General features: G+C 42.8%; 2 protein-coding genes across 3 annotated transcripts in view; one reads left to right on the plus strand and one right to left on the minus strand.

The window, feature by feature from the left end:
• LOC139465809 (phospholipid phosphatase 1-like) overlaps nt 1–9,008 on the minus strand; it is a 27,492-nt gene extending 18,484 nt beyond the window's left edge. The window contains exon 1 of one of the 2 annotated variants that reach the window (XM_071247741.1): nt 8,800–9,008. In XM_071247741.1, coding sequence (XP_071103842.1) covers nt 8,800–8,860 — 61 coding nt within the window. In that variant the 5' untranslated portion in view covers nt 8,861–9,008. Of the gene's footprint in view, nt 1–2,697; nt 3,908–8,799 lie in introns of those variants that run through there. The other variant, XM_071247740.1, reaches the window with a different exon arrangement.
• LOC139465808 (uncharacterized transporter slc-17.2-like) lies at nt 3,233–25,856 on the plus strand. The gene is made up of 11 exons (XM_071247739.1): nt 3,233–3,384; nt 13,355–13,480; nt 14,726–14,952; nt 16,071–16,304; nt 17,264–17,351; nt 18,522–18,617; nt 19,314–19,447; nt 21,124–21,273; nt 22,915–23,047; nt 23,594–23,835; nt 25,407–25,856. The coding sequence occupies exons 2-11, from the start codon at nt 13,435–13,437 to the stop codon at nt 25,842–25,844; spliced, it is 1,788 nt and encodes a 595-aa protein (XP_071103840.1). The 5' UTR covers nt 3,233–3,384; nt 13,355–13,434; the 3' UTR covers nt 25,845–25,856.
• The last annotated feature ends 1,525 nt before the right edge of the window (nt 25,857–27,381 follow it).

Below are 27,381 nucleotides of genomic sequence, written 5' to 3' on the forward strand. Positions count from 1 at the left end.
TCCTTTTCTAACCACTGGTGGGGTTATTCTGACTCAAAAGGATTCTTCGGTTATTTTGGGTGGCTATATTCTTGCTCGGAACACCATGTTAGTTTTGTTTGTTGTTTAATGCCATGTTTAATCATTGACTGTGGACAAGACAATCCTGTGATTGACATGAGCATCAATCTATGCAGTTGTGATATGATGACATGCATCAGCCAAGTCACCGAGCCTGACCACCCGATCCTGTTAGTCGCCAAGGATGGGTTGCTGAAGATCAATTCTAACCCGGTTCTCTGCGGGTATCACACCACGTGGTTGACTTACGTCACCATTAAACTTAACACCCTGGACATCTTAAACTAGATTTACCGTAGATAACCTATAACATACTAAACCCATCCAGTTACCAGTATCAGAGAATTTGTTGATATGTATTATCTAGTGCGGAATATCAGTCCCAAAGTAGAAGGACCTACTTGAGGGCATCTGACCTATGCGACCTTTGAACTCCAAACAGTCAACAGTCACCCCAGCGACGTGTTAAGATAAACAATAAAACAAAGTTACCTACAATGAATCTGTGTGTTTCTAAGTTTGTTAAGATCCAGGTCTTCAGGAACCCATACTTGCCATAAGAGGCAAGTATGCTTGTCATAAGAGGCGACAAACAGGATTTGGTTGATGCATGTCATCATAACCCAATTGCGTACATCGATGCTCATGATGTTAATCACTGCATTGCATGGTCCTAGTTCTCCACCTGTGCTGTGCCAACCGTAAAGTATTCGTCGCTATTTTTGATAATATAAGGGCATATTCAGACTGATCAACAAAATTAAATACAGTTTTGTCTTGGAAATAATAAGGAAATGTAGGTATGTTTGAGGGTAGCATCTATAAAGGTGACAAAGTTTTGAAAAGCCAATTGCTTGGTATTGCGCGATTTTCGTTTACACTATTTTGATTTACAACACAAACTAAATATTTCACCCTGAGCATTGCATTTTATATCCTGTGTATGCTACAGTCAATGTATAAAATGATTTTAAGTTTTACATAGGCAATTAATTAAACATCTAAATATTCCATTATTTTCAAATTTACTAAAAAATCTGTTTTATTTTATTCTGATAACGAATTCCACACATCCTGATGTCTACATGGTCTAACTAAATCACCCAGTGGCTGAAAATGATAGGAATAAAAGAAAATGAAAGTGCATTTCTATATTTTTGAGCTTCCAATCCTAGCATTATTGGTCTATTCAGGGTTAGAAACTAACAGTTTTTGACCACTAGTCCTTATAATGATAACATATAGCAAAACCCTTAAAATGGGCCAATTTCTACTAGTCCTTAGGATACCTTTACTATTGGGCAGTTTGGTAAGGACTACAGGACTAGTGCCAGTTTCTAACGCTGCTATTGTGATGATTTTAATCCCTTTGAACTCCTTAATAATTATTAGTCAATCAGATCAATAAATGAACAGATTTTTCAGTCAATTGCTAAAATGACTGAAATATTTAGACATGAATACATTTCCTATATGTCACATTTTACACATTGACTGTAACATATACACGCCTACAAACAAAAAGGGTTGTGAAAACAACAAGTTAGTGTTGTCTGTCTCATCTCGTAGAACTTCCCAACGATAACGTAGAGAACAAGAATGATTCTATCTTTGTGCCAAGTTTGGTGTAGAAATATGGTACGGTTTTCAAGATCTCCGGAGGAAACGAAATGTGACGGACGGACGGACGGACGGATGGAAGGACGGAAAGACGGACGGACGGCACCCATTCCTATATCCCCCTTCCACTTCGTGGCGGGGGATAATAATGCCAAACAGGAACCTTTGTCAGATATTCACTGGTAACCATGGCAATCAATGTTCAGAAATGCATATAGATAGTGCCTCAGTGTCCTTACAGATAATAGCCCTGTCTCTTGTCATGCTCAGTTCTGTGAGCGAGGCAAATGGACTCACGGCAGCTTGTGAGCCCTAACCGGGTAGATGCCAGAGATTAGTGCTAAAGCTGGGACAGGTAACTCGGGTACTCGGGTCGGTTGGGTAATCAGTTGGACCCGGGTACCCACAGGACAACTTGACCCATGGTTAGTCACGTGATATATTGTTTAACGACAAACATTATCTATAACTCCATGGTTACACTACAAGTCACTAATGTAAACATTTCTTTCTGACTATGCACCCATTCCTTCTGACATTTATATGATTGTGTAAAGATAAAGCTGAACTATAGATTTGGTTGGTTGGTTTGTTGTTTAACGCCGCACTCAGCAATATTACAGCTATATGACGGCGGTCTGTAAATAATCGAGTCTGGGCCAGGAAATCCAATGATTAATATCATGAGCATCGATCCAGGCAATTGGGATCGATGACATGCATCAACCAAGTCAGCGAGCCTGATCACCCGATCCCGTTAGTCACCTTCTACGACAAGCACAGTCGCCTTTTACGGCAAGCATGGGTTGCTGAACAACTATTCTACCGTGGATCTTCACAGGTCTAGAGAGATACCTGCAGCAGGTAGGGTAGGGTCGGACAGAGACCATATACCAATATATCGGTATACGGTCTCTGGATCAGATATATGAGTGGTCGGGTGAACGGGTAGTAAATTTTGACTTGTCCCAGGCCAGATTAGTGCCCCTTTAAATGATTGACTTAAACAAATCTTACTTGCTCCAATGGTGACGAGGTCCGTGGGAAGGCCATAGCTTTGTCGAAAATGGTTATACAGCGAAATGAATATATCCATTGTTTTTCAGTATAGCCCAGGGCCATCACCTTGCCATCACACACGGGGCATCCACACAGCACAAGCAGTATCTGATAGCAAAGTCCAATCTCTTCACAGCGCTGCGGCCTTCCACTGATGAAGAGGAAGCGGGCCAAGCAATGTGTGTCACCTACTAACTGTGTCACTTATCTGCAACCCACGCTGAACACTGCTAAGTATGTATTGGGAAACACGTGGATTCCTTTGACTCCGATAACGGATATCGAGCTATTCTTTAATTGTCTGTCAACACACATGCGTAATCTCATAGGTTCATAAGTAGCGGTGTTATTTCCGGTGAACCTTGTTCGATGAGGCAATCAAATATTGCCGCAAACATTCGAACTCCGTACACGGCATGCACAGTAGTGCGGTGTGCGGATACCAAAACAAAATGTCTTTTAGGCCTAACAGTTTTAACGACTTGATCTCATCTGGTGCACACTTGATACTCCTTGTTTGTGTCGACTTGGTTCAATGATTCGGCTGTACAAACGGGTCGATCGCTCGATGTCACGTGTTGCAGGTCTGTGTGCGACTTATCTTTATCACGGCCATGGCATGGATAACAACACCGCTCATGTCAGGTAAGAAGTGCAGAGTTATCTTCTCAAGCGTGACCCAGTCTACGACCACGCCCTCGGAAAAGGTCGGGGCAGCGCTCCAGCCCGAGCCACAACTGCGAGGAGGATGTATGATCCGATTGTTGATGTAACGAATTACGCACTCGATCGATTCAAACGGTCGTCACATGTACCCCGACCTATGTACCGGAACAAATCACGCTCCACTTCAGTCCGGAAATAATCCCCTGCTGAATACCGCTGTTGTGTGACCTCGGGAGTTCAATGCTCACATTCATATACTGTACAAAATGAAGGAAACGCCGCACCACGTGATAAGTTAATGTCCAATACCAGTTGTGTTGGGGAATTACAGGCCCGAGGTGTTGGTCAAATCCTACACGTCATTATCGCATGCATGCTGTAGAGTGTCCACAAGGCAGAGCTGTAGTTGTTTTCGGTGCGATTTCTGTCAAATTAGGAAGAAACAAAGGCCGCAGGTACGATGGAGTTGCCGCGCCCGAGGGCGAGTTGCTTCGCCTGCCGTCAATACGACCTGATACAAAGCCAGCCTGGCGTGATCGTCACGGAACATGTGCTGCACTATTTAAAGACCATGCTTACATATACCCGACTGTCGATTCAGACATTATGCCTATCGTTTGCGAGAACGATCGTTATCGGAATCAATATTTCGATATTATTAAGCGTTTTGTTAGCGGTATCGGATGTCGTTATTTGGAAATCCCCTAATGGTTACTGTTTAAGAAAAAAAAAAGAAAAAAAGTATCCATACAGTGAAAGCATTTTCTGATTTCGGATTGTGGTGGATAATACGATTACAAGTCCCTGGTTGTCATCCATGTATCATGGTATAACCCTACACGTGTGTATTTGTCGTTATTCACTTGATTCTCAGTTAATGAATGTAACAGGTACAAACAGTGGTAGCACCGCCCAGATTACCCGAAAAAAGTCACCATTTGCCATTTCCTGTGTCTGGGGTAATTATTCAATTATAAATCCAGGTCTGAATTGGGGTGAAATCTATGATGTGAAATATGCACGTGGCAGCTCAGCAAGAGAGGAATGATCAGTTGAGTTACAAGAAACATCCACCAAAAGATTAACCGAAAATACGTTGATTCATTAATCACTGTTAACAGTGTATTTGCCAAAAGTCAGTGTTTACGTGTGTATGATTACTAAAGCAGACGGAATACTCCCATATCTGGGCCGATCTGAAGACAGCATAGTTCAAAGGATTAACTGATAATACGTTGATTGATTGCTCATTGTTGTAACTCAGTTGATTTTTTTTAAGAACCGTGGACATCATGAAAATAGTTGTCATTGTGCTATCTCTACTCGATAAGATCCGGGGTATAAAAGGTCTTCAGCAACCCATGCTTGCCCTAAAAGGCGACAATGCTTGTCGTAATGGCGACAAACGGGATCGGGTGGTCAGGCTCGCTTGACTTGGTTGATGCATGTCATCGTATCCCAATTGCGTGGATCGATGCTCATGATGTCAATCACTGAATTATCTGGTCCAGACTCGATTATTTACAGACCGCCGTCATATAGCTGGAATATTGCAGAGTGCGGCGTTAAACAACAAATAAACAAACGTTGTGCTATCCCAGCTGACCAATGAGATTTGACACCTAAGTGAAACCCCGAAACACAGAAACGAACACGAGTTATAACACCCAGAGACACTATTATTTATATTAAATTATTCGTTTGTCACAGGTTTTCTTGAACAGCTGCAGGTGTATGGGGTATTGTTCCTTTTTGTTGATATTGACGGATACATTGCTTGAAGGGATACATTGCCTGATATTCTACGTATAACTTTGGTAGGTTGTAATTAGGATACGTGTAGTTTGTTTTCGTTCATTTGCTGTTGCATTGAACATAATCATGCTTGTTCTTCTACTTTTTCGCTGTGAAGTTCTTCGTGGTTGTTTTCACAAGCCTTTTGGTTTGTAGGTGTGTATATGTTACAGTCACTGTGTAAAATGTCATTCACTTAGGCAATTTATAAATAATGTCTAAACATTTCAGTCATTTTATAAATTGACTGAATAAAAATTATTAAAAACTTCAAAAAGGCTTAAACATACCACAATAGACTAATTATGCTAGGATTAGCATACAATAATTGAAGATTTCTCTAGTCAATTGGTGAAATAAGTGAATATTAAGGCGTTTTATAATTCAGTAATTTTACACATTGACTGTAACATATACACACGATAATATGGGCAATACATAGTGTGTTACAAGTTAATTTCAGGATTGACTGTGTATTTTTTTCGGTTCATTGAGGTATGATTACATTTTCGTTGTGTTCATGGAAATTCCTGCATTCTGATTAGCTGAATTGGTCACGTGTTATTGCATTCATTTTAAGGATTGACTGTGTATTTTTTTCGGTTCATTGAGGTATGAATCGAAAAACCGATGTGCAAACTTTTGTAATAATCCGCGTAGTGGGATAGGAGTGAACCTGTTGAAAATCTAGACTTGCTACATTTAGCTCTATAGCATTAGTAAGGGCTTGGGGACGGGAAAAGGCTATGGTTCAGGAACCGAGTGCGGTGTTGAATAACAAACAACAAAAGTTCAGCAATACCTACTGTACTATGATGACATGTAAATAATGTATCAAGTAACCGTAAACAAACAAAAGCCAACAACATAAAAAACTTTGAAACATTCATATAATGTTATAAAATATATTTGTGCATTTGGAAAAATACTTAATATTTTTTTATATACTTATCAAAAGAAGGTTAAGGACACCGGATTTTGTCATATGACGAGTTAATTTGAAAGAATCGAGTCTTCTGTAACTTTTTGAGTAGCATATATCATTGTAAAATTCATATTGGAAACGGGAATTCGTCCAGTCTGCACTTTTTATCGCATCGGCCGGAATTAATGTACCGTATATAAAGCGATCCCGCCTATAAGGCGACCTCCTTGTAAAATCCTTCCAAGTGGAGCATTTTTTCAGGAAGCTCGGTGATATCACATTCATACACATCAATGAATTTTTTATCCCAGTTATTCGCCACAGATACAGGTGATACAGCTGTTGTAAAATATTGGAAAGATAATAGATCCATATAGCCACGCAGTACGCTTATTTACGACCCAGTGAACTTATATAGGGCAGTAGGGTAGGGTCAACGCCTTCGCTCGTCACGCGGAAGGCCCGGGTTCGATTCCCCCACATGGGTACAATGTGTGAAGGCCACTTCTGGTGTCCCAAGCTGTGATATTGCTGGAATATTGCTAAAAGCGCGGCGCAAAACCATACTCACTCATCTGGTTTGGGTTGCCTAGCGGTTAATGCGGTCACCCGTCTCGTGGAAGGCCCTGATCTTATTCCCCTCAAGCCATTGCAGGGGGGGGGGGGGAGGGGGGGAGTACATCCATGTAGAATAAAAGCGTATTCATTCTTGAGACTTGCCAATAACACACAATACCAGCTCGTTTGTTTTCAATGCCGTGATTTTGAACTGGAAGCGATACAAATATGACATCGCAGCGGCAAGTTTACTATGTATCCTTCATGATGTCAACAATGTGTCATTTTCACGACATACTGTTTATAAACGCTCTTTACCAGTAAAACCAGCTGGTAGTGACAGATACTGAAATTTACCGTCATTGCTCGGGGGTTGGATTAAAACCGCATTTCAAAATGAACAAGGAATTTCAGTATTTTCCTCTGTCATTGATCACCATAGCAACCAGCTGTATGCAGTATACAAACAATGTGGGCTGTTATCCGACTGAAACACGCAGAATTTGTCTCAGACTATTCAGGTAAAGGTTCATAAAATGTTTTAAAACGTCATTTTGAGAAGAAATTTCAAATTGAAAATGTCCTTATTTTAAGTGATATCAATACAAAATGTATATATACGTATGTGATATTTCTTTAATGATGATACTGGCTTTGTAAATAAATAGTTGTGCCATATTACGTATGTGATATTTCCCTGATGATGATACTGGCTTTGTAAATAAATAGTTGTGTCATATTACGTATGTGATATTTCCCTGATGATAATACTGGCCTTGTAAATAAATAGTTGTGCCATATTACGTATGTGATATTTCCCTGATGATACTGGCTTTGTAAATAAATAGTTGTGCCATATTACGTATGTGATATTTCCCTGATGATGATACTGGCTTTGTAAATAAATAGTTGTGTCATATTACGTATGTGATATTTCCCTGATGATAATACTGGCCTTGTAAATAAATAGTTGTGCCATATTACGTATGTGATATTTGCCTGATGATAATACTGGCCTTGTAAATAAATAGTTGTGCCATAATACGTATGTGATATTTCCCTGATGATAATACTGGCCTTGTAAATAAATAGTTGTGCCATATTACGTATGTGATATTTGCCTGATGATACTGGCTTTGTAAATAAATAGTTGTGCCACATTACGTATGTGATATTTGCCTGATGATACTTGCTTTGTAAATAAATAGTTGTGCCAAATTACGTATGTGATATTTGCCTGATGATACTTGCTTTGTAAATAAATAGTTGTGCCATATTACGTATGTGATATTTCCCTGATGATAATACTTGCTTTGTAAATAAATAGTTGTGCCGTATTACGTATGTGATATTTCCCTGATGATAATACTGGCTTTGTAAATCAATAGTTCCGCCATATTAAGTATGTGATATTTCCTTAATGATAATAGTGGCTTTGTAAATAAATAGCTGTACCATATTACGTGTATGTTATTTCCCTGACGATGATACTGGTTATGTAATCACATGGCTTTTGCTTGTACGATATATCTCCCAAAGTCTGTTTTAACACAACGACATGTATGTTACATATACATATTATGATATTGTAACTATACAAGCGTACAACAGGTTCATATATGAACTATTCTATCAAGATAGTACAGAATAATAACGAATAATACACAGGTGGCATACACTCCTTTTTAACATTGTTATATCTGGGCTACGCTTCCGTGTATACATATAGGCATCGTAAGCAACAGATATATCGTATGTAGATCGGGGGGGGGGGGGGGGGGGGGGGTGTGTTTGTTGGGGTGGGGGTTGGGGGTGGGGTGGGGGTGGGGGGAGTCCGGCCCCCTCTCCCCCCCGTCTTTTGAAAACCGAATGCAGTATGTTGTAGGCAGTGAAATTATCTGAGTGTGGATTTTGATATTTTGGACCCCTCCCTTTTAACAATGCTGGATCCGTCTTTGCAGTTTTCAGAGTGATGTTTGACTAGATGTGTACAGTCGTTCTATTTTCTAAATATATACAATGTGAACGGAGCTGAATCGTGGGTTAAACCGTTATACCGACACGTGCCGAGTACTCTCTCTCCTCAGTTAAACCGTCCTCCCCTCCCCTTCACTCACCTGTTAAAAGAACGATCACATCAACGACGATCTTTACAATGTGGAGATGTTTAGGATTCATAGTCCCTGGATGTTTGTGAGGACAGGATATTGTCACAAACTGAGCTCTGTATGCCGCCTAGTCCACTCCTGTTGATGTTCGTTGTGCTTCGCACTTCACATAAATTCCCCCTTCAAGCACGTCCCTAAATCATGCCGAGAATATTTACCTCGGGGCATAACCTGGAGAAGTTAGTATATTAACACCTGGATTATTCATAGAGAAGGGAGGTAACTGCTATAAGGGACTACGCATTGATTCGTTTTGCTTGAATAACTTGTACCTGCATGGAAAGAATTTACGCACGCAAGGGAAATAACTCTTTAGCGTCACAATTTCTTCAGGTGAGGTCAGGTTTTATTCATTGAGCGGATCTTGTTTCTCACTACTATTGCAACTCGCAGTCCATTTATTTGCAGTAAGGACAACGTGACATACGCTCCTAGTTTAAATGACGGAAATGTATTATATGCCGGCTTTTGTTATAGGTCAGGTGAGTGGGTTTTGTTAGGCCACGCGTGGATGGTTGATGTCATGCGTGTATGTGGCAATCTCAGCCACAGGCGGACAAGGACACTGCAGGTGCTCCCGTTGTCTGACTCATTTTCCGTGGTACGATCGTCATAAGTGACGACCAGGCCACAACAGTCATTTTCATTGGGAATAAATACGTTTGCCTTAAGTCCCGACCCAATAATCTTTTTGCTGTGGGCCTTTGTGTTGTGAAATTTGATTTGTTTCATTCCTCGTTTCAGCTATAAACACTTTCATGTCGTGAGTGAGTGGGTTTGGTTTAACGTCGCTTTGAGACAGTATGTCTGTAGTATCATGGTGTGTCAGCTTGATATGGGGTGTGAAGCAGGTCTTGGTGTCAGTGTGTGTGTCTTCAAACGGTGACCGTAATACCTTTCCCTCACTGACAAAACAATAGGTTTAAAAAAATCAGACAAAGTGACGAGACCCTACAATCGAGTTTTCTATAGTTCAGACAATGCGAAGAGGCACTGAAATCGGAGTTTCTATAGTTCAGACAAGCTGACGGGCTCTAAAATCTGGTTTCCTATAGTTCAGACAAGGTGACGGGCACTGAAATAGAGATTTCTAAAGTTCAGACAAGGCGAAGTGGCGCTGAATTTGGGGTTTCTTTCGTTCAGACAAGATGACGGGCACTTAAGCCGGGTTTTCTGTATTTCAGACAATGTGATTAGGTACTGAAATGAAGTTTTGTGTTTCATGTTAAAGTTATAAAGTATATTATTTACTACTATTTCCCCAATCAACGAATCTACGAAATTATCTATCAGTTCAAATGGAGGCTTCGGTTTGCGACACTGCGGGGATACTTCAGATATTGAATAAATCAGGTCAGTTTATCTTTGCCTGTTTCCAAAGGATAAGGGGGCACGAGTGGCCCAGTCGCCTTAAGGGGCATTCACACGGTACAACTAGTTGTACCGTGTGAATGCCCCTTAAGGCGCCGTAATTCGCTCTGCAGAGTGGTTCGCATTGTGTCTCCACATCCAGGTCTGATGTGGTGAATGTACTACATGTTATGTAATATGCACCTGGCAGCGCAGCAAGAGATTTGGTAGGGTTGGTTTGTTGTTTAACGCCGCATTCCAGCTATATGACGGCGGTCTGTAAATAATCGAGTCTGGACAAGACAATCCAGTGATTGACTTCATGAGCATCGATCCACGCAAATGCATCAACCAAGTCAGAGAGCCTGACCACCCGATCCCGTTAGTCGCCTTTTACGACAAGCATAGTCGTCATTTACGGCAAGCATGGGTTGCTGAAGACCTATTCTACCTCGGATCTTCACGGGTCGCAGCAAGAGAGAAATGACCAGTAGAGTTGCAAAAAAACATCGATCAAAGGTTAGCCGAAAATACGTTGATTGACTACTCATACAACTCTGTGGATTTTTCAAAGAACCATGGACATCATGAACATAGTTGTCACGTGTCTCCGCTGACCATATTTCAAGACTTTCAACCAGGTTGCCCTCGACAGTTGTGTCTGGTAAGTGGTTGCTACAAATGACGAATGTTAATAGAGTGAAAAGCCGCTACATGCCCCGATGACCGCCTCACCCTCCCTCCCCATGATGCGTTCCTGGGTTAGGTTTTGTCATTCACCGTGCAATTCTTGTGCATGTTCCTGTAGAAAGACTGCACAACAGGACGTCCCAGATGTGTTCCTGCAGGGCTCGTATCTGGACTCACGGTGGACCAAGGAATGGTCCATCTTCCCGAGGCAAGGAAGTTTACTGACTATAAAAGTCCAGTTTCCACCCTTGCAGAACTAGGCTGGAGTTATGGTTATTTTTTGGCTGGACTGACATAACTCGTAGTAGCTATAGCCACTGGTGGAGCTGCGATGGGACCCAGAAATTCCGGCCTAATTCGGCAAGGGTGGAAACTGGACTTACAGTCCGTTAAAACCCTTGCCTCGGAAAGATTGGGATGGTCGTGATGTCTCTGCTACCTGTCGAGGACAGTGTGGCCTCGCGTTGTCGTCCACGTAAGTGGGTCTGGAAGCCAGGTTATCAAAATATTGCACAATGAATGGACCCAGGATCTGTACATGTCACGCGTCAGACTTCTCTGAATACTGCGGTATCCAGCTTGTAATCATGCCTGATCCTCCACCACATGTGTTTTGGGACGAATGTTTCTGGGCGTGTATGCCGTGTTTCGTTGCCGCCAGAACCGAATACGTCCGTCTGTGACACACAAAAACCTCTTCCAGATCAGCATCTGACATCTTCCCGAGGCAAAGCTGTACACCAATTCTAAAAGTCCAGTTTCCACCCTTGCCGAACTAGGCTGGAATTTCTGGGCTCCACCGCAGCGCCACCAGTGGCTATTACGAGTTATACGGTCTTACCTCGCGAAGTACAGCAAATCACGTGAGCACTTTGATTAACAGCATGAAAAGATTTGGAAAATAGCTGTCGACGCCCAGATGACGGTACACATCTTTTGCAAATCCTGCAGTCGACTGAAATCTGCACATGAAATCCATGTTGTTTAAATCCGGATGTCGATTTCGTTTCGCGATTTTGATTGGACTATGCATAGACTCGTTGGTCCAGCCAAAATATATCTCCATACATGCAGCCTTTTTAGGCAAGAGAGGAAACTGGACTTTTAAAGTCGGTTAACTGCCTTGCCTCGGGATGACTTGCCTGACAACATAGGACTATTGGTCACCCTCCTTGACCCCAGTCCTGCTGATTTTTAGCCGATTTTGCAATGTCCGTGATGACAAATATTGTCTATGGGGCAACCAGTTCTCTTTCAGACAGACGTTTGTGGCAATGAGGCCTGACCAAGCGGTGCAGGTGGCGACCTCCTCTTGCTGTTGTCACACCAGGCTGTCAAGTCCTTGATCGGCCCTTAAGCTCATTACTTGGCGATGTTTCTGTGCCAGTCTGATAATAGCCGAAAGGTATTAAGCGAGTTGACGGCCAACTGCTTGTCCCACATTCCCGAATAAATCATGCATATTGTTCGCCACCTTTCGACGTCAGATAATCTACTCCCCGAGGCGTACTGGTAAAGAATTAAAACTACAGTAGTGCTTGGATTTATCGTCGACTGACGTTTCTAAGCAATCGCGCATGGCTTACATGTGCACCTTCTTTGTGCGTTAGAACGGCTTGCAAATGGTCACATCTTAGCTATGCATAACTGTTCGTGTCATTACCAAAATTATTTTACCAATTGCATTACATTACGCGACAGTGACTTACCTTTATAGAGGGCGCTTAGGTCTTTTATATTTAAAGGGAAAATAATTTCACTCATTATATTTATTAGGAACAGATGAGCCTTTATCATATTTATGTCCAAACGCTAAATCCGTTCATCAGTGAGTCTGATGTCCAGTCCAGAATGCCGATATGCATGTCCAGGAAAAGCGAAGTATTCCTTTCGATTATCTAGACTATGTTGCTCAAACGTGTCTTTGAAAATTAAGAACACAAATGTTCCCGCATCTGAATAATGGCTACTAGCCCTCGCGTTAGCCGATGACGAAGACACAAAGAAGAACTAAGTTGAAAATACGAGCTTTCAATTGTGCATTACGTGAGGCTAATCGTCCTTTTACAAGTGGTTAACTACCCGTGAAGATCCGGGATAGAATAGGTCTTCAGCAACACATGCTTTCCGTAAAAGGCTACTATGCTTGTAGGCGTCTCCTAACGGGATCGGGTGGTCAGACTCGCTGACTTAGTTGATGCATGTCATCGTATTCCCATTGCGTGGATCGATGCTCATGTTGTCAATCGCTGGATTGTCTGGTCCAGACTTGATTATCTACAGACCGCCGCCATATAGCTGGAATATTGCTGTGCTGCGTTGAACAACAATCAAACAAACAAACAAACATACATAAATGAACAAAGACGCATGGATAGGTTGTCATAGAATTCAAAGTGTTAACATTGCATAGACATGTTGTACAACAGTTTGAGGATTGTATCCCGTTCCACATCCTACACAGGTGGGGGATCATTCGCTGGGCAGGCAAGGTCTAGTCACGTGGTGTCTGTGAAGAGGACGTAATTTGGGTGACCACGTGACATGGATGCAGGAGAGTGTTCGGTCAGTGCCCGGGATCTGCCTGACGGTCAGTACAAAACATCATCTAGCACTGTGGAACACGAGGCCGTGCCTTATGAAACACGTCACCATGTATTGTAAAATATGTCCATCATGAATTGTAAAACGCGTCACCAAGCTTTGTGAAACACGACATCATGCATTGTTAAACAAGTGCCCATGCATTGTGAAACACGCCACCATGCACTGTGAAACACGAAACCATGCATTGTGAAACACGAAACCATGCATTGTGAAACACGCCACCAAGCATTGTGAAACACGCCACCAAGCATTGTGAAACACGCCACCATGCATTGTGAAACACGACACCAAGCATTGTGAAACATGAAACCATGCATTGTGAAACACGAAACCATACATTGTGAAACACGAAACCATGCATTGTGAAACACGCCACCAAGCATTGTGAAACACGCCACCAAGCATTGTGAAACACGACACCATGCATTGTTAAACAACACCATGCATTGTAAAACACGACCCAATGCATTATGAAACAACACCACGCATTGTAAAACACGACACCAAGCATTGTGAAACACGACACCAAGCATTGTGAAACACGACACCATGCATTGTTAAACAACACCATGCATTGTGAAAAACGACACAATGCATTGTGAAACAACACCATGCATTGTAAAACACAACACCATGCATTGTGAATCACCATCATTGTGCATAAACGCTATAAAAAAGTGAAAAAAACATCAGTGAATGAATTAGTTAAGAACAAGCGTCGCATCGTCAATATTTTATACCAATATCCAACCATACACTGTGAAACACGACACCAATTTGTGAAACATCACTTTCGTGTATTGGGACACATCATGTATTGATTTTGCCAACCACAACACTTATGGAACATGCATTGTGAATCACAAGAGTCCATGCATTGTAAGACAAAGCACTAACACCCACTGCCTGCACCGGAGGAGCCAGCTGGTGCCAAGTCGTCCATGTCGTGCTGGGGGGCGGGGGACTTGGTCGCCCAGTGGCATTAGGAACCCATCCACTGCTCTGTGGCGTGTCATGATCGACCGACACGCTTGGGCGTGCAACCATGAGTACATGCCAGTTTTTCTCTGAAATTAAACCGACACGCTTGCCAATCTTGTTCAAGCCAGTGCAAATCTCGAAACACCCACCCGCACACTCACTCACTCATCTACCCACCCACCCGCACACTCACTCATTCACCTACCCACCCAACCGCACACTCACTCACACACTCTCTCTTTCACAGTTCGGTGGTATAAATCTCGTCGCTACCTTATAGCAGTCATCCTGTTCTTGGGATTCTCACTGCAGAACACACTCAGGTCGAATCTTAGCATCGCCATCGTGTGTATGGTGAGGCATGACGTCACAAATACGTCACTGACTGACGTCAATGGGTCGTCGTATTGGGTTCCCGGAGAGCAGTGCAGGTCATGGAGGAACCAAGGCGTAAATGAGACCGAAGACGAGTTGGTGAGTTTGTTATATTTATCCTCAACAACGGAAACAAATACTCAACATATGTTATCGCTCCCAGCCCCAACTGCGTGTATCGATGCGCATGATGCCAATCACTGGATTGTCTGGTCCAGGCTCGATTAGTTACAGCCATCCATCATAATGCTAGAATATTGCTGAATGCGGCGTCAAACAACAAACAATCACTATACAACCAGTCTTAATTATCCGCCGATTCCATTGCGCGTAAAAAGCAAAATAGCTGTGAAAATTAAATTTTGGTAAGATCAGCTCCAGAGATTCCAAGCCATTTGAGTTTGGTTTGCAAGTACATATAAACATCCATGAACTATCCAAAAAGTATCGAAAATGAAAAAAAATACTTTATAGCAGAAGACCCATATCTGTCTGCCCCAGAAACGGCCAGAATGTCTTTATAAGATGTCTTGGTATATTAAAGTTCTCCAATATGGCAAAGGATACATGTCTAATTGGCGTATCATGCCAAAAACCATGCACTATTCTACAGTTTGCTAAGTTAATTGATATGAAATTCATGATGATTGTCTGGAGAGACGCACGAATAAACAACATGTTTGTGTTCGGGCATTGCGATGTTCCACACCTTTATGATAACAACCCTATCGACAAGGTTCTCACTATGTAGGGAGCTGAGATTTAAGTTCGAGTGCATATTCATCAATTGACCGGAATACAACGCTTTAAGCATGTTTAGGGTATTTTTGTTGTTGTTGTTGTTGTTGTTGTTGTTATAATTATTATTTCTTCATTGTTTGCAAATGAACCCGGGGTAGAATAGGTTTTCAGCAACCCATGCTTGCCGTAAAAGGCGACTAACGGGATCGGATGGTCAGACTCGCTGACTATGTTGATGCATGTCATCGTATCCCAATTGCGTAGATCGATGCTCAAGATGTCAATCACTGGATTGTCTGGTCCGGATTCGATTATTTACAGACCGCCGTCATGTAGCTGGGATATTGCTGAGTGCGACGTTAAACAACAAACCAACAACAACAACATCAATCAAAACATACGTACCCATATGCAGTCGTACTTGCTTCTATATTTGGAAAGGTTTATATACACACCAGTCTATGTTTGGTATGCAGCAAGGGGAATTCACGTGGTCGAAGGAGCTGCAAGGAGTTCTTCTCGGTGGCTCTTTCTGGGGCTGCCTGGGTATGCTCATTTCCGGTGGCTGGCTGAGCGAACGTTTCGGTGCCACCAAAGTTATCGCCCTTGGTATGATCCCTACTGCCATAGCAACCATCCTGTCCCCGGCAGCGGCAAGGATCAGCCCCTACTTCCTGCTGTTTCTAAGGATCACCGTTGGGTTCTTCTCCGTGAGTTTTCACTCTCTTTCTAAAATATACTACTCAAGAAAATTTAAAGATCACCCGACTTTTTTCGTATGACTATAGTTTATCTGTCATGACATTAGATATAAACTATAGTCATGTGATAAAAATCGGGTATTCTTTAACCTCTTTGAATAGTATATATATATGCATAATTCCATGAGTCTGTTTCATTACTATGGTCTTCTTCTTCCGCGGATGCAGTGTAGCAGCCAAGCGGTTACTGCGTTCGCTCATCACACCGAAGACCCGGGTTCGATTCCTCACATGGGTACAATGTGTGAAGCTATGGTATTGACCGCCAAAACATTCCGGGAATATTGCTAAAAGCGGCGTAAAACCATACTTACTCAATCACTCCTATGTGAGCTTCGTATCGCTCCTGTGTGATAGGATAGCCGAGTGGTTTAAGCGGTGACTTGTCATGCCTCGGCCCGGGTTCGATTCGTCACATGTTTACCTTGTGTGAAGACTATCCTTTCTGTGACGTTGCTATGGCTCTAAACCACACTGACCCAGTCCCTAATAATGTTCCTGTTATTGTTAATTTTTAGAAATAGATGAGGTGAATATTTAATATTTGTGGGGTTCGAGGATTGAGGACGCCAAATCACCCTTTAGCTTCGTCGAGTTTATTCTAGTTTATAGTCACATGTTCTAACACTTGTTCTAAGTTGAGGGCGCTATTGCCACAAATAGTTGAAATACCGAAGTAGTGCTGATTGACTGCAATACAGAAACGTCTGTGAAATATAATAATATTTAGACACAAGTATGTAAATAAATGGCCACAGTACTAATGTCTTACTTATCAGTTACTGAAGTTTTGTATTTAATTGAATAATTGCCTTTTTATAACCCCCACGGTCCCCTGCTCATAACACAGTCTCTTGCACAAAGGGATATAAACAGAACTAAAGAAGAGTTACTTCCCTTGTGTTCAGTCGGTAGTGTTCCCGTCTATCCCGGTGTTCTGGGCGAGATGGGCGCCCCCTGATGAGTGGATGAAGCTGCTGGGATTCTCCTTGTCTGGTAAGACCATGGTTCACTGCACTGTGATCGCAAACAACTGTTGATTCAAGTTTGAATGTCTACCATCATTATCATCAATGTTAGTGGTTGGAATTATTTCTAAAAAAAAAATGTTCCAGAAGTAATGGAAACAAATAATTTGGCCGGCCACTTTATGTCTTGAAGAAGTGGTAGAAACACTGTTATGTCTCTGACTAAACTCCCATCTGTGATTTCGTCGTGATAACGATGTGATAACGATGTGACGATGTTGTCATGGTAGCCCTGTAATATCTCTTTGCTAATATAGTTATAATACTACGATGACGCAATGAACTAATAAATTTGGTATGACTTTTTTGTGGTAAAGCTGTGGTAACGTTGTGATAAAAGACAGTTCTATAACATTTTGTGTAGTTCAATCATCTATGGGTTAAGTACAATGTTTAGATTGGGGCTCTTGGTGGGTTTTTTGTCAATTAAAATACTTTTTTATTTACAGTCTGCTAGGTGTTAATATGATATATTGTCAGTAGTGACGTCACATGCAATGCGTGACGTCATGTGCTCTAATTACAAACATGTAGAAACGCTGTGAAAATTTAGACACCGCCCATTGCAACCCGCCTCAAATCAACACTAAAGGACCGAAAGGATTATTAGTTTTACATAAATATAATTCCCTGGAAGAGATGGTATTTTATGCAGTATATTACCGTTCTATTATAATAAATACCGTATTTCCTCGAATACACCCCGGGTCTCGATTAAAAGCCGGGCCACGATTAAACGACGAGTAATTTTTCACGCCATTATTATCTTTGCGATTAAACGCTGGGGGTAAAGCGTGACTGAAAGAAATATACTTCCGAGCGTCAAATTGAGGAATTATGGTAACTTCCTACAGTAATTTTCTCGCACATGTGTGCTCTTTGATTGGAGGGCCATATTTAGCGACGTGTCTTCGAAACGGACTCAAAACGACTCTGTAGTAGAGAATCGGTCCAAGGTAGTTGTGATAACAGAATGGAGATATTGTACCCTGGAACACCGTGGATGCACCAATCTCATTAAAATCAGATCTTAGTTCTCGCTACCGCTACTTTGTTTAGCGGTAGCGAGAACTAAGGTCTGATTTTAATGAGATTGTGGATGCACAGGCGCCCATTATCCTCTGTGGTCTGTTTTCAGGGGGAGAGACTGGCAACGCGTATGGCCATCTCCTGAATGGTTTCCTCTGTCGATATGGCTTTGTTGGAGGTTGGCCTTCCATCTTCTATGTCACAGGTTGGTATTGGAGTTATATTCAGGCAGTATTGAATACTAAATTCAAAATGTCTTTTGTTTAAAGAATATATAAAATACAAATAAGGTAACATTACGACGTGTATACATTGTATGGAATTGCATATAAATTACATGCACGGTATTTTGTCATGATGATGATTATGATAATGTCGACAAAGGCTTCGCAATTCTCTGCAGAGTTGCGTCCCATAGTCATGACAAATACCTATGATCATTGGTTCGAAACCCTGTTACGATTATTGTATGTGTCAGCATCATACCCCTGGCCATGGGATTCTCTACGATGGTGGGGCGGTCGGGTAGCCTAGTGGTTAAAGCGTTCGCTCGTCACGCCGAAGACCCGGGTTCGATTCCCGACATGGGTACAATGTGTGAAGCCCATTTCTGGTGTCCCCCGCCGTGATATTGCTGGAATATTGCTAAGAGCGGCGTAAAACCATACTCGCTCGTCAGGCCGAAGACCCGGGTTCGATTCCGACATTGATTCAATGTGTGAAGCCCATTTCTGGTGTCCTCCGCTGTGACATTGCTGGAATATTGCTAAAAGTGGCTTAAAACCATACTCACTCACTCTAAGATGTTGTTTTCTGCATCACCTCGGGCTTTCCTCCCATATTTCCTCGCGTTGTGCTGTACTGCTAAAAGCGGAGATAAACTCACTCACTCACTGTTTAGGTGGGGTGTGTCTGCTATGGTGCATCGTGTGGCCAGTCATCGTCAGTGATTCTCCCAGGCAGTGCAGATGGATATCGGACACTGAGCGGAGGTACATTGAATGGAAGGTCCGAGGCAGGCTCAAGTCGAAACGGGTAAGACAGAAATTCAACTGACAACATAAAGTCTTCTCATTGGCAGGTAGAAAATAACATTTAATTTATAACATTTAATATTAGGTGAGCAACGTTTTGTGTTTTCAGATTTGAGAGTTTTGTTGAGTATTAGATGCCTGGACAGTCATTTGAGACCGCCCTCGTGACGATCCTGCTCAGAATTCGTCTTCAGCAACCCATGTTTTTCGGAAGAGGCGGCTCACAGGATCGGGTGGTCAGGCTCGCTGACTTGGTTGATGCATGTCATTGTATCCCAGTTGCATGGTTGTATGATTGACTGGTCTTGACTCTTTTATTTCCAGAACGCTGTCATATAGCTGGAATATTGCTGTGTGTGCTTTAACATTTGGAACCGACGACGTCATTATACGAACAAAACTATACATGTAGGATATATGTAGGATCATGGGGAAATCACTCCAATAGATGTATGACCTGATGACAACCACCAGCCGATCATGTGTTACCATTTCAGTGTTGCTTTTGTACACAAACAGATTAACATGTTCTGAGAAAATATTAGTTTTCATTTAAATAATATTGCACTAAATTTGGAGTGTAACTAAAGTTGCTCGGTGCAAGAGGTCCGGTAAGTATATCATGACGTCATAATCTTTTATGTGACGTCAACTGCCTGTGGTTTCACACTCAAATACTGTATTTCACTGAAATCAATTCTTTGTTCGATTGATAAACTCATTCTTGTGTTGGGGGCAGTCGCTCAGTCGTCTGAGTGGCGTCCCTTAAGCCCCTTTTACACAGGGCTGCGACCTTTGTGCCACCTTAGAGCGATCAAAAACTGGCCAGGACGTTCAATGGTCGCCTTAATCCAGAAAATTATGTTTCCATGTAACTGCTCCAGGAGTTGTTCAGCAGTAACTGCTCGAGTTGTTCAGCGTCTGCAACCACAATGAAACACTGCAGGTACAAGCCCTCTATTTATAGGCAGGCTGAGGAGGCACTACAGGTAGCTCAAAGGAGGCAAAAGCATTGCCATGGTCTCTCAAGGGTTACCGTGCTCGCCGAATTGAGGCACGGCTGTCGCTACAGTCATCGTTCAATGCACGCTGTTGGTCGCCCAAAGGAGGCACAAGGGAGTCAGAAGCATCAACCAGATTGATGGGAAAAATTACCTGGCGACAATTGGGCGACCACTGTGCCTTCATTCTGCAACAACGGCAGTGCTTGTGCCTCCCTTCTGCCTCCTTTGGGCCACCTTTGAACAACCAATCTCCTTGGCGACCTTTGAGCGACTGTTTTGAACATGTTGAAAAATTACTGATTACGTGATATTACTGGAATACTGGAAGCAGCGTTAAACCTAACTCTCTCGTTACCTGTGTCAGTAGCTAGTCATACATCGGCATACAAGGATCTTCAGCAACCCATGCTTGCCGTAAAAGGTGACTATGCTTGTCGATAAAGGCGACTAACGGGATCGGGTGGTGAGGCACGCTGACTTGGTCAATGCATGTCATCGATCCCAATTGCGTGGATCGATGCTCATGATATTAATCACTGGATTGCCTGGTCCAGACTCGATTATTTACAGACCGCCGTCATATTGCTGGAACATTGCTGAGTGCGGCGTTAAACAACAAACCAACCAACCAATCATACCAGGAAACACACACCGTGCGTTACCTCTGTTACAGAAACAGAGCACCCCTTGGCTGTCCCTCTTGAGGTCGCGGCCAGTATGGGCGTTGGTCCTCACCCACACCACAGCCAACTTCTTCCTCTATCTCCTCTTCACCCAGTTACCCTCCTATTTGAACGAGGTCACGGGGGTCAACTTCACATCGGTAAGCCCTTCACGTTTGTAATATTAGTGGAACAACGTCTTCCGAGTCATTTCCCCCTGAAGAACCGGGGTAGAATAGGTTTTCAGCAAAACATGCTTGCCGTAAGAGGCGACTAACGGGATCGGGCGGTCAGGCTCGCTGACTTGGTTGATGCATGTCAACGTATCCCAATCGTGTAGATATCGCCCATGATATCTATCACTAGATTGTCATGTCTCGACTCGGTTATTTACAGATCGGAATCATATAGCGAGTCATTAATAGCCCCGTAATATACTCTCCAAAAATATTCCCTCCCCCAATCGGCCAAATATTCGTTTATACGGCTCGACATGGTCCGAATCAATGTCTTATCCACTGCTCTCGCAGCGCCTAATCAAGTTCGGCTAGCGTAGCGAGCGAACTTTGACGTCAGCGTCTCCCGACCATGACCCAGCTGTATGGGGTAAAAGTCAGGAGTTATGGCTGGTCATTGCATTCTGGTGATATGTTGTTTTTGCTGTTGGAGGTAGTCAGTTACGATACGTCCCAATCTCGTTAAAATCAGATCTTAGTTTTCGCTACCGATGAACAAAGATCTGAGGACATCCTATTACGGGTCACGTCAGAACGACCTTTCGCAAATTTTGACCGACCAATGAAATGAAGAAGGCAGCTTTCTCGAACTTTACGAAACTAGTTTCAAACTGGCGACTACGCTTCGAAACATATTTTGACAAATTCTCGCTTAAAAAAATTAAAACTGACAAGAAGAACATTCTGGAATGGCTTAAAGATGGCCTAGATTGTATGGATATAAATCCCGTAACTGTCGTTTGGAATACCCCGTGTTAAATATTTCGTGGTTGCATGATTAGAAAACACATTCCGACTGTCACTTTCATGATCTGGTAAGCGACGCTCTGATTGGTTGGATGAAAGGTCGTTCTGACGTGACCCTTAATGGTATGTCCTCAGATCTTTGTTTAGCATAGCGAGAACTAAGATCTGACTTTAATGAGATTGCGATACGTGCACGGTGGGCACGAGCGTTAATGTCTTGAAAGATGGTGAGGTGAGGTGAAATGGGGTTTAACGTCGCGTCCAAGATTATTGCACTTATATAGCGACGTACATGTACCTGTGTGTGTTTGTGTTGCTGCTTGTACTAGTCCGGACTGATGCCGATTTATAGTGCTAGCTCACTGAGATACCATGCCGCAGTTTAATATGAATACCCCACTCAGACACAGTATACTGACTCCGAGCCGACCAGTCCTTGTTTTAGCCCCTTAATGCCGAGCGCCAGACAGGGTAACAACAAGTACCATCGTTTAACGTCTTTTGGTATGACGCGGCCGGGGATCGAACCCCGGACCTTCCGCTCTCCGGGCGGATACTCTACTAGACCACGGAGGCGGTCATTCGTGCACGGTAGGCACGGGCGTTAATCTCTTGAAAGACAAAACGTGGACCAGCATGGCGCGCAAACGGCTCAACTAATAGCGCCGGTACTAAGTATGCGCTAGTACTGTCCATTGACCCTTCCATAGACAATATGAGGTGGCGTTCAACAAACAAACAAATAAACAAACAAACAAACAATCTAAGAAGCTTGTTACATATTTCTTCAATCGAGGTCATGTGTTTCTCACATTACAGAACGGTGTGTATTCCATGCTGCCTTACGTTTGTATGATCATCGTCATCAACGTCGCTAGTCACGTGTCTGACTGGCTCATTCACAAGGTCAAGTTCACGGTGCGAACAACGCGCAGGCTAATGAACTCTTTAGGTAAGATTCGCCCTGATTATGTTTCTTGGTCGTCAGTGCCATACCTCTGCTCATGGGTTTCACCAACGTGATAGGTGTTGGAGGCTTGCACTTCAAGCGTTCCTCCCACGTCAAGCTGACACGCTGTAAATTAACAGATATTTTGTTCAAAGCGGCGTTAATCCCAACATACTCACTCACTTTATTTAATGTGGTTTCAGGTTGTATATTTGTTGCGTCTATGTATCAATATAGATTTTTGTTTTGGGTCAATATCTTCGCTTTTGGCAGTCTGTGGGGATCTTTACCCTATCTGCAATATAACTAAAGAAAATTTAAATTTAAATTCTGGTATACTGCACTGAACATGCTGCAATAAAATACGTTTATATCGAACTGACGGATATAACGAAGTATTTTTTTGTCCTAACCGTTTACTGTATATAATGCTCATAACGAAATACGGTTATAACGTACTAAAATCAGTGGTCCATTTAAGTTCGTTATAACCGTAGTTTACTGTATTTTAATCGGGACATATGAAGGGAACGCTCTGTTTACTTGTAGGTATGTTTGGATCAGGAGCTATGGTGATCATTCTTGCGCAGGCGCATTGTGGCTGGGAGGGGATGTCGGTGTCAACACTCTGTCTCACCATGGGGGCATTCGGCTTCTGTTTTTGTGGCCACATATCCAACTTCGCCGACATCACCCTGGCTCACTCCGGGACATTGGCAGGGGTCTCCGACACAATAGCCACCCTGTCCGGCATCGCCGCGCCTTACGTGGTCTCTACCTTAACACCAAATGTAGGTCAGGCACTAGACTAGCTTGAGCTGGCTAGACTTGCTTTTGTATGCATTTCTAGATTTTATGTTTTCATAAAATAAAGATATTCCACGATCATGGTGCAGGACTAGTCAGATACTACCAGCGTTAGTTTTCCTACGTCTCCCACCGTAAGTGACGGGCCCAAGTTCGTTTTCTTTATTTGCGTACTGGGGAGGCCACAGGCATATAGTACAGTAAACTACGTTTATAACGAACACGCTTATAACGAACTGACGGATATAACGAACTTACTTTTTTTGTCCCGACTAACTGCTGTATTATTCTGTATTTATGATTATAGCGAACTACGGTTATCACGAACTACAATTAGTGGTCCCTTTGAGTTCGTTATAACCGTAGTTTACTGTACATTTATAATTAGAATATTCAGAGCAGTAGAGTCTATAACATCATATTTTTCCTGTGTCTCATTGCATGATAAATGTACATAGATAAAATTTATAAAAGTAAGTACTTCGAGTTATTTAAAAGAGATGTGAATTTAAAGAAATTGGGATTGACATAGTAATATTCAGGTATATACTTAGCCCTTAATGTGCATAAAATGGGGATATAAAAGGAAGTGATATTTCTTCTTCAATGTCATTCAGGGCGCACAATTGACAAATGCGTGCGCGCGCACACTCGGGCATTCCAGTGTTAGTTTTTCCCTCGTCACACACAGAAAGTACACACACAAAAACAAGTTTTATTTTTTCCTCGTCTCACACTGTAAGTAGAGTAACATGTGTCTACCTACTTCTTAAACAAATGCTTGCTTGATAGTTACTCTTTAAGAGGTAAAAATGGCATTTCAATACGTTTTGTTGAAAGGATTTACTGCTTAAACGATTTACATTCGGTCAAACCTACACCTTCTCTGTCTGCAAACGTTTATTATGAATCAATTAAGCAGTTGACCGCCTCCGTGGTCTAGTGGTAGAGCGTCCGCCTGGAGAGCGGAAAGTCGGGTACACGTAAAAGATGGTGTAAGGGTAACGCGATTTTTCAGGGCATTATCATTTGTAGAAGCCCGAGGTTTTCCATTAACTGCCCGACGAAGGAGGGCAGTTGAAAAGACCGAGGGCATTTGCTCTTGTACTTATATGAACAAAAACTACACCCCACACATTTCTCCAGCCCGTGACAACAGTTTTTGGTTTGTTGTTTTTTGGTCATATTTTTACATCACACGGTACACAATATTTGTTCAAACCGTGATGAGTATTCATTACATCATATACACCATGTACAGTCTGACAATGCATACACAATTCAGTCCATGACAACAGATAGTCATTCATGAGCAGAAATCAACCTTGACGTTGTAATGTAGAAACATATGGTATCCATAAGTGATGCTGCCGTCGAATATACGGCTATTTTACGTGGGTAATTTGAAACCTCTGATTAACCAATCAGAATGGAGTAATTTCCTAATTCAGTTCTTGGAGACAGTAGGGGGTGTTAATATACATATACGTTAATATTTGCACATGTGACAACTTCGGGGTGTAAATGTGGCATTTTGTATTGATTGCTATTTCAGCGTACGAGAGAGGAATGGCAGAAAGCTTTCTACGTGGCAGCTGGCGTGAGCTTTGCAGGGGGCCTTATATTCGCTCTGTTCTCTGACGGGAAACCCCAGCCGTGGGACGTTCATGACCTCTCCACACAAGCAGTCAAGAGACGACATGATGGCGATTGTCTCCGGGATGAAGAACTGGATATGTATGAATGTGACGTGGCAGCGGCTGACGATGTTGTTGACGTCAGGGATGGACCTTTGGAGACGTCAGCACGTCTGCTAAGCGAAGGGTGTGGGGTGTTGGAGAGGGGACAGAACATGGTTTCTGGAGACACGGGGCAGAAGGTCGTAAGGGGTCAAGGTCATGGTCGAGGCTTGGTTGAAGAAGACGCGGTGACCGACACCCTGCTCAATCTGCCTAAAAAGAAGAATGTGTCGTGTAGAAGAGGTTCAAAATGAATCTTCGTGAATGTCCGGTACTGATTAGATTTTGGTTTGGTTTTGTTTGGTGTTTTACGCCGCACTCAGCAATATTCCAATATTCCACCAATATTATGACGGCGGTCTGTAGATAATCGAGTCTGGACCAGACAATCCAGTGATTTACACCATGAACATCGATCCACGCAATTGGGATCGATGACATGCATCAACCAAGTCAGCGAGCCTGACCACCCGATCCCGTTAGTCGCCTTTTACGACATGCATAGTCGCCTTTTACGGTAAGCATGGGTTGCTGGAGACCTATTTTACCCGGATCTTCACGGGTCGGCACTGGTTAGAGCAACAGCGGACAATATACTTGAAGGTCAACTAACGGCGAGGACTCGGACAATGTGCTGGTGTGTCCAGTACTGCATCGGACAACAATAGATAATGAACCGGCATGTAAACCAGTAAAACAGGTGTTTACGTGTGGAACATATTCATAGTGGGGTCGCTATCTGTTCCCGTTTGACTGACCCAAAGGGAACATTGTAGTGTATTGTAGGGCTGTACCTCATGCTTGTGTACTTGTACGAGCCGCACCTGAACTGGAAAGGACATCAAACAACAGCAACTGCTTTGAACGATGAACTTGGTGATGACGTCACTTCCGATGCGGGGGAACGTGACGTCATCGCATAATAGCGCGAACACAGTTGATCTCATATACTGTAAGCAAACCTAACACAACAAATATGACATTGGAACGCTCATTCCTGTTACCCTGTGGGCATTCCAGATTAGAATAGGTCTCTAACAATCTCCGACACAATGGATCTTCCGGTCATGCTCCGTGATATGGTGGATGGCTTGTCATCATCCCAAAGGGCGTGGTACGTTGCTCATTATATCAATCATTGGTTTGTCAGGTCCAGGCTGGATTCTTTTACAGACTGCCATCGCATAACTGGAATATCCGTGAGATCGGCGTAAAACAACAAACAAAACACAAACATTCCTTTTCATGTACATAATGATTTTGGTACATGCGTCATATGTTCAAAGTCACAAGAAACTGTTGCTCGTTAAGAACGAATTAATAAATTTAAGATTTAATTAGCTCATCTTATCCAGATACTACCTCAAGGGTCGTATTCTCTTTTAAAGAGGATGGTCTTGATGATGACCTGAAGCTGCGGACATCCTTGGTTCTCCAGACATCCAGTGGAAGCCATTCCATAGAGCAGTGCCATCTCTGCAAACGGTTGAATACGTTGTTGGTGGCACCACCATTATTTATCCTGCAGGATATCTTATTGCGCCCGTTCAGTTTATTGACACCTTGTAAGTTCTTGTAGGTTCACATGAGCCAGACCATGGAGTGATTTGTAGACCAATACCAGCAGCTTGACCATGACCCCCTGTCTCGTTGGCAGCCGGTATGTGGTCGGGCATTCGACGTCATGTGATGAGCTTTGCGGCTTCATTTTGCTCAAGCTGTACCTTGTTTGTCTTCCTCTGTCACCCCAAAGACATTCCTACGGGAATTCCTGTGGTCGTGGGTTCCAAT

The sequence above is a fragment of the Haliotis cracherodii genome, unplaced genomic scaffold, assembly GCF_022045235.1.
Source record: "Haliotis cracherodii isolate W230 unplaced genomic scaffold, xgHalCrac1.p SCAF_18, whole genome shotgun sequence".
Taxonomy (NCBI): domain Eukaryota; kingdom Metazoa; phylum Mollusca; class Gastropoda; order Lepetellida; family Haliotidae; genus Haliotis; species Haliotis cracherodii.

Bases quoted from the DNA above. Each gene is read 5' to 3' on its own strand.
- LOC139465808 (XM_071247739.1), top strand. From the start codon at position 13,435: ATGGATGCAGGAGAGTGTTCGGTCAGTGCCCGGGATCTGCCTGACG. The intron at 18,618-19,313 runs GTTGGTATTGGA...CTCACTGTTTAG, and splicing joins TTCCATCTTCTATGTCACAG to GTGGGGTGTGTCTGCTATGG. The intron at 23,836-25,406 runs GTAGGTCAGGCA...TTGCTATTTCAG, and splicing joins TCTCTACCTTAACACCAAAT to CGTACGAGAGAGGAATGGCA.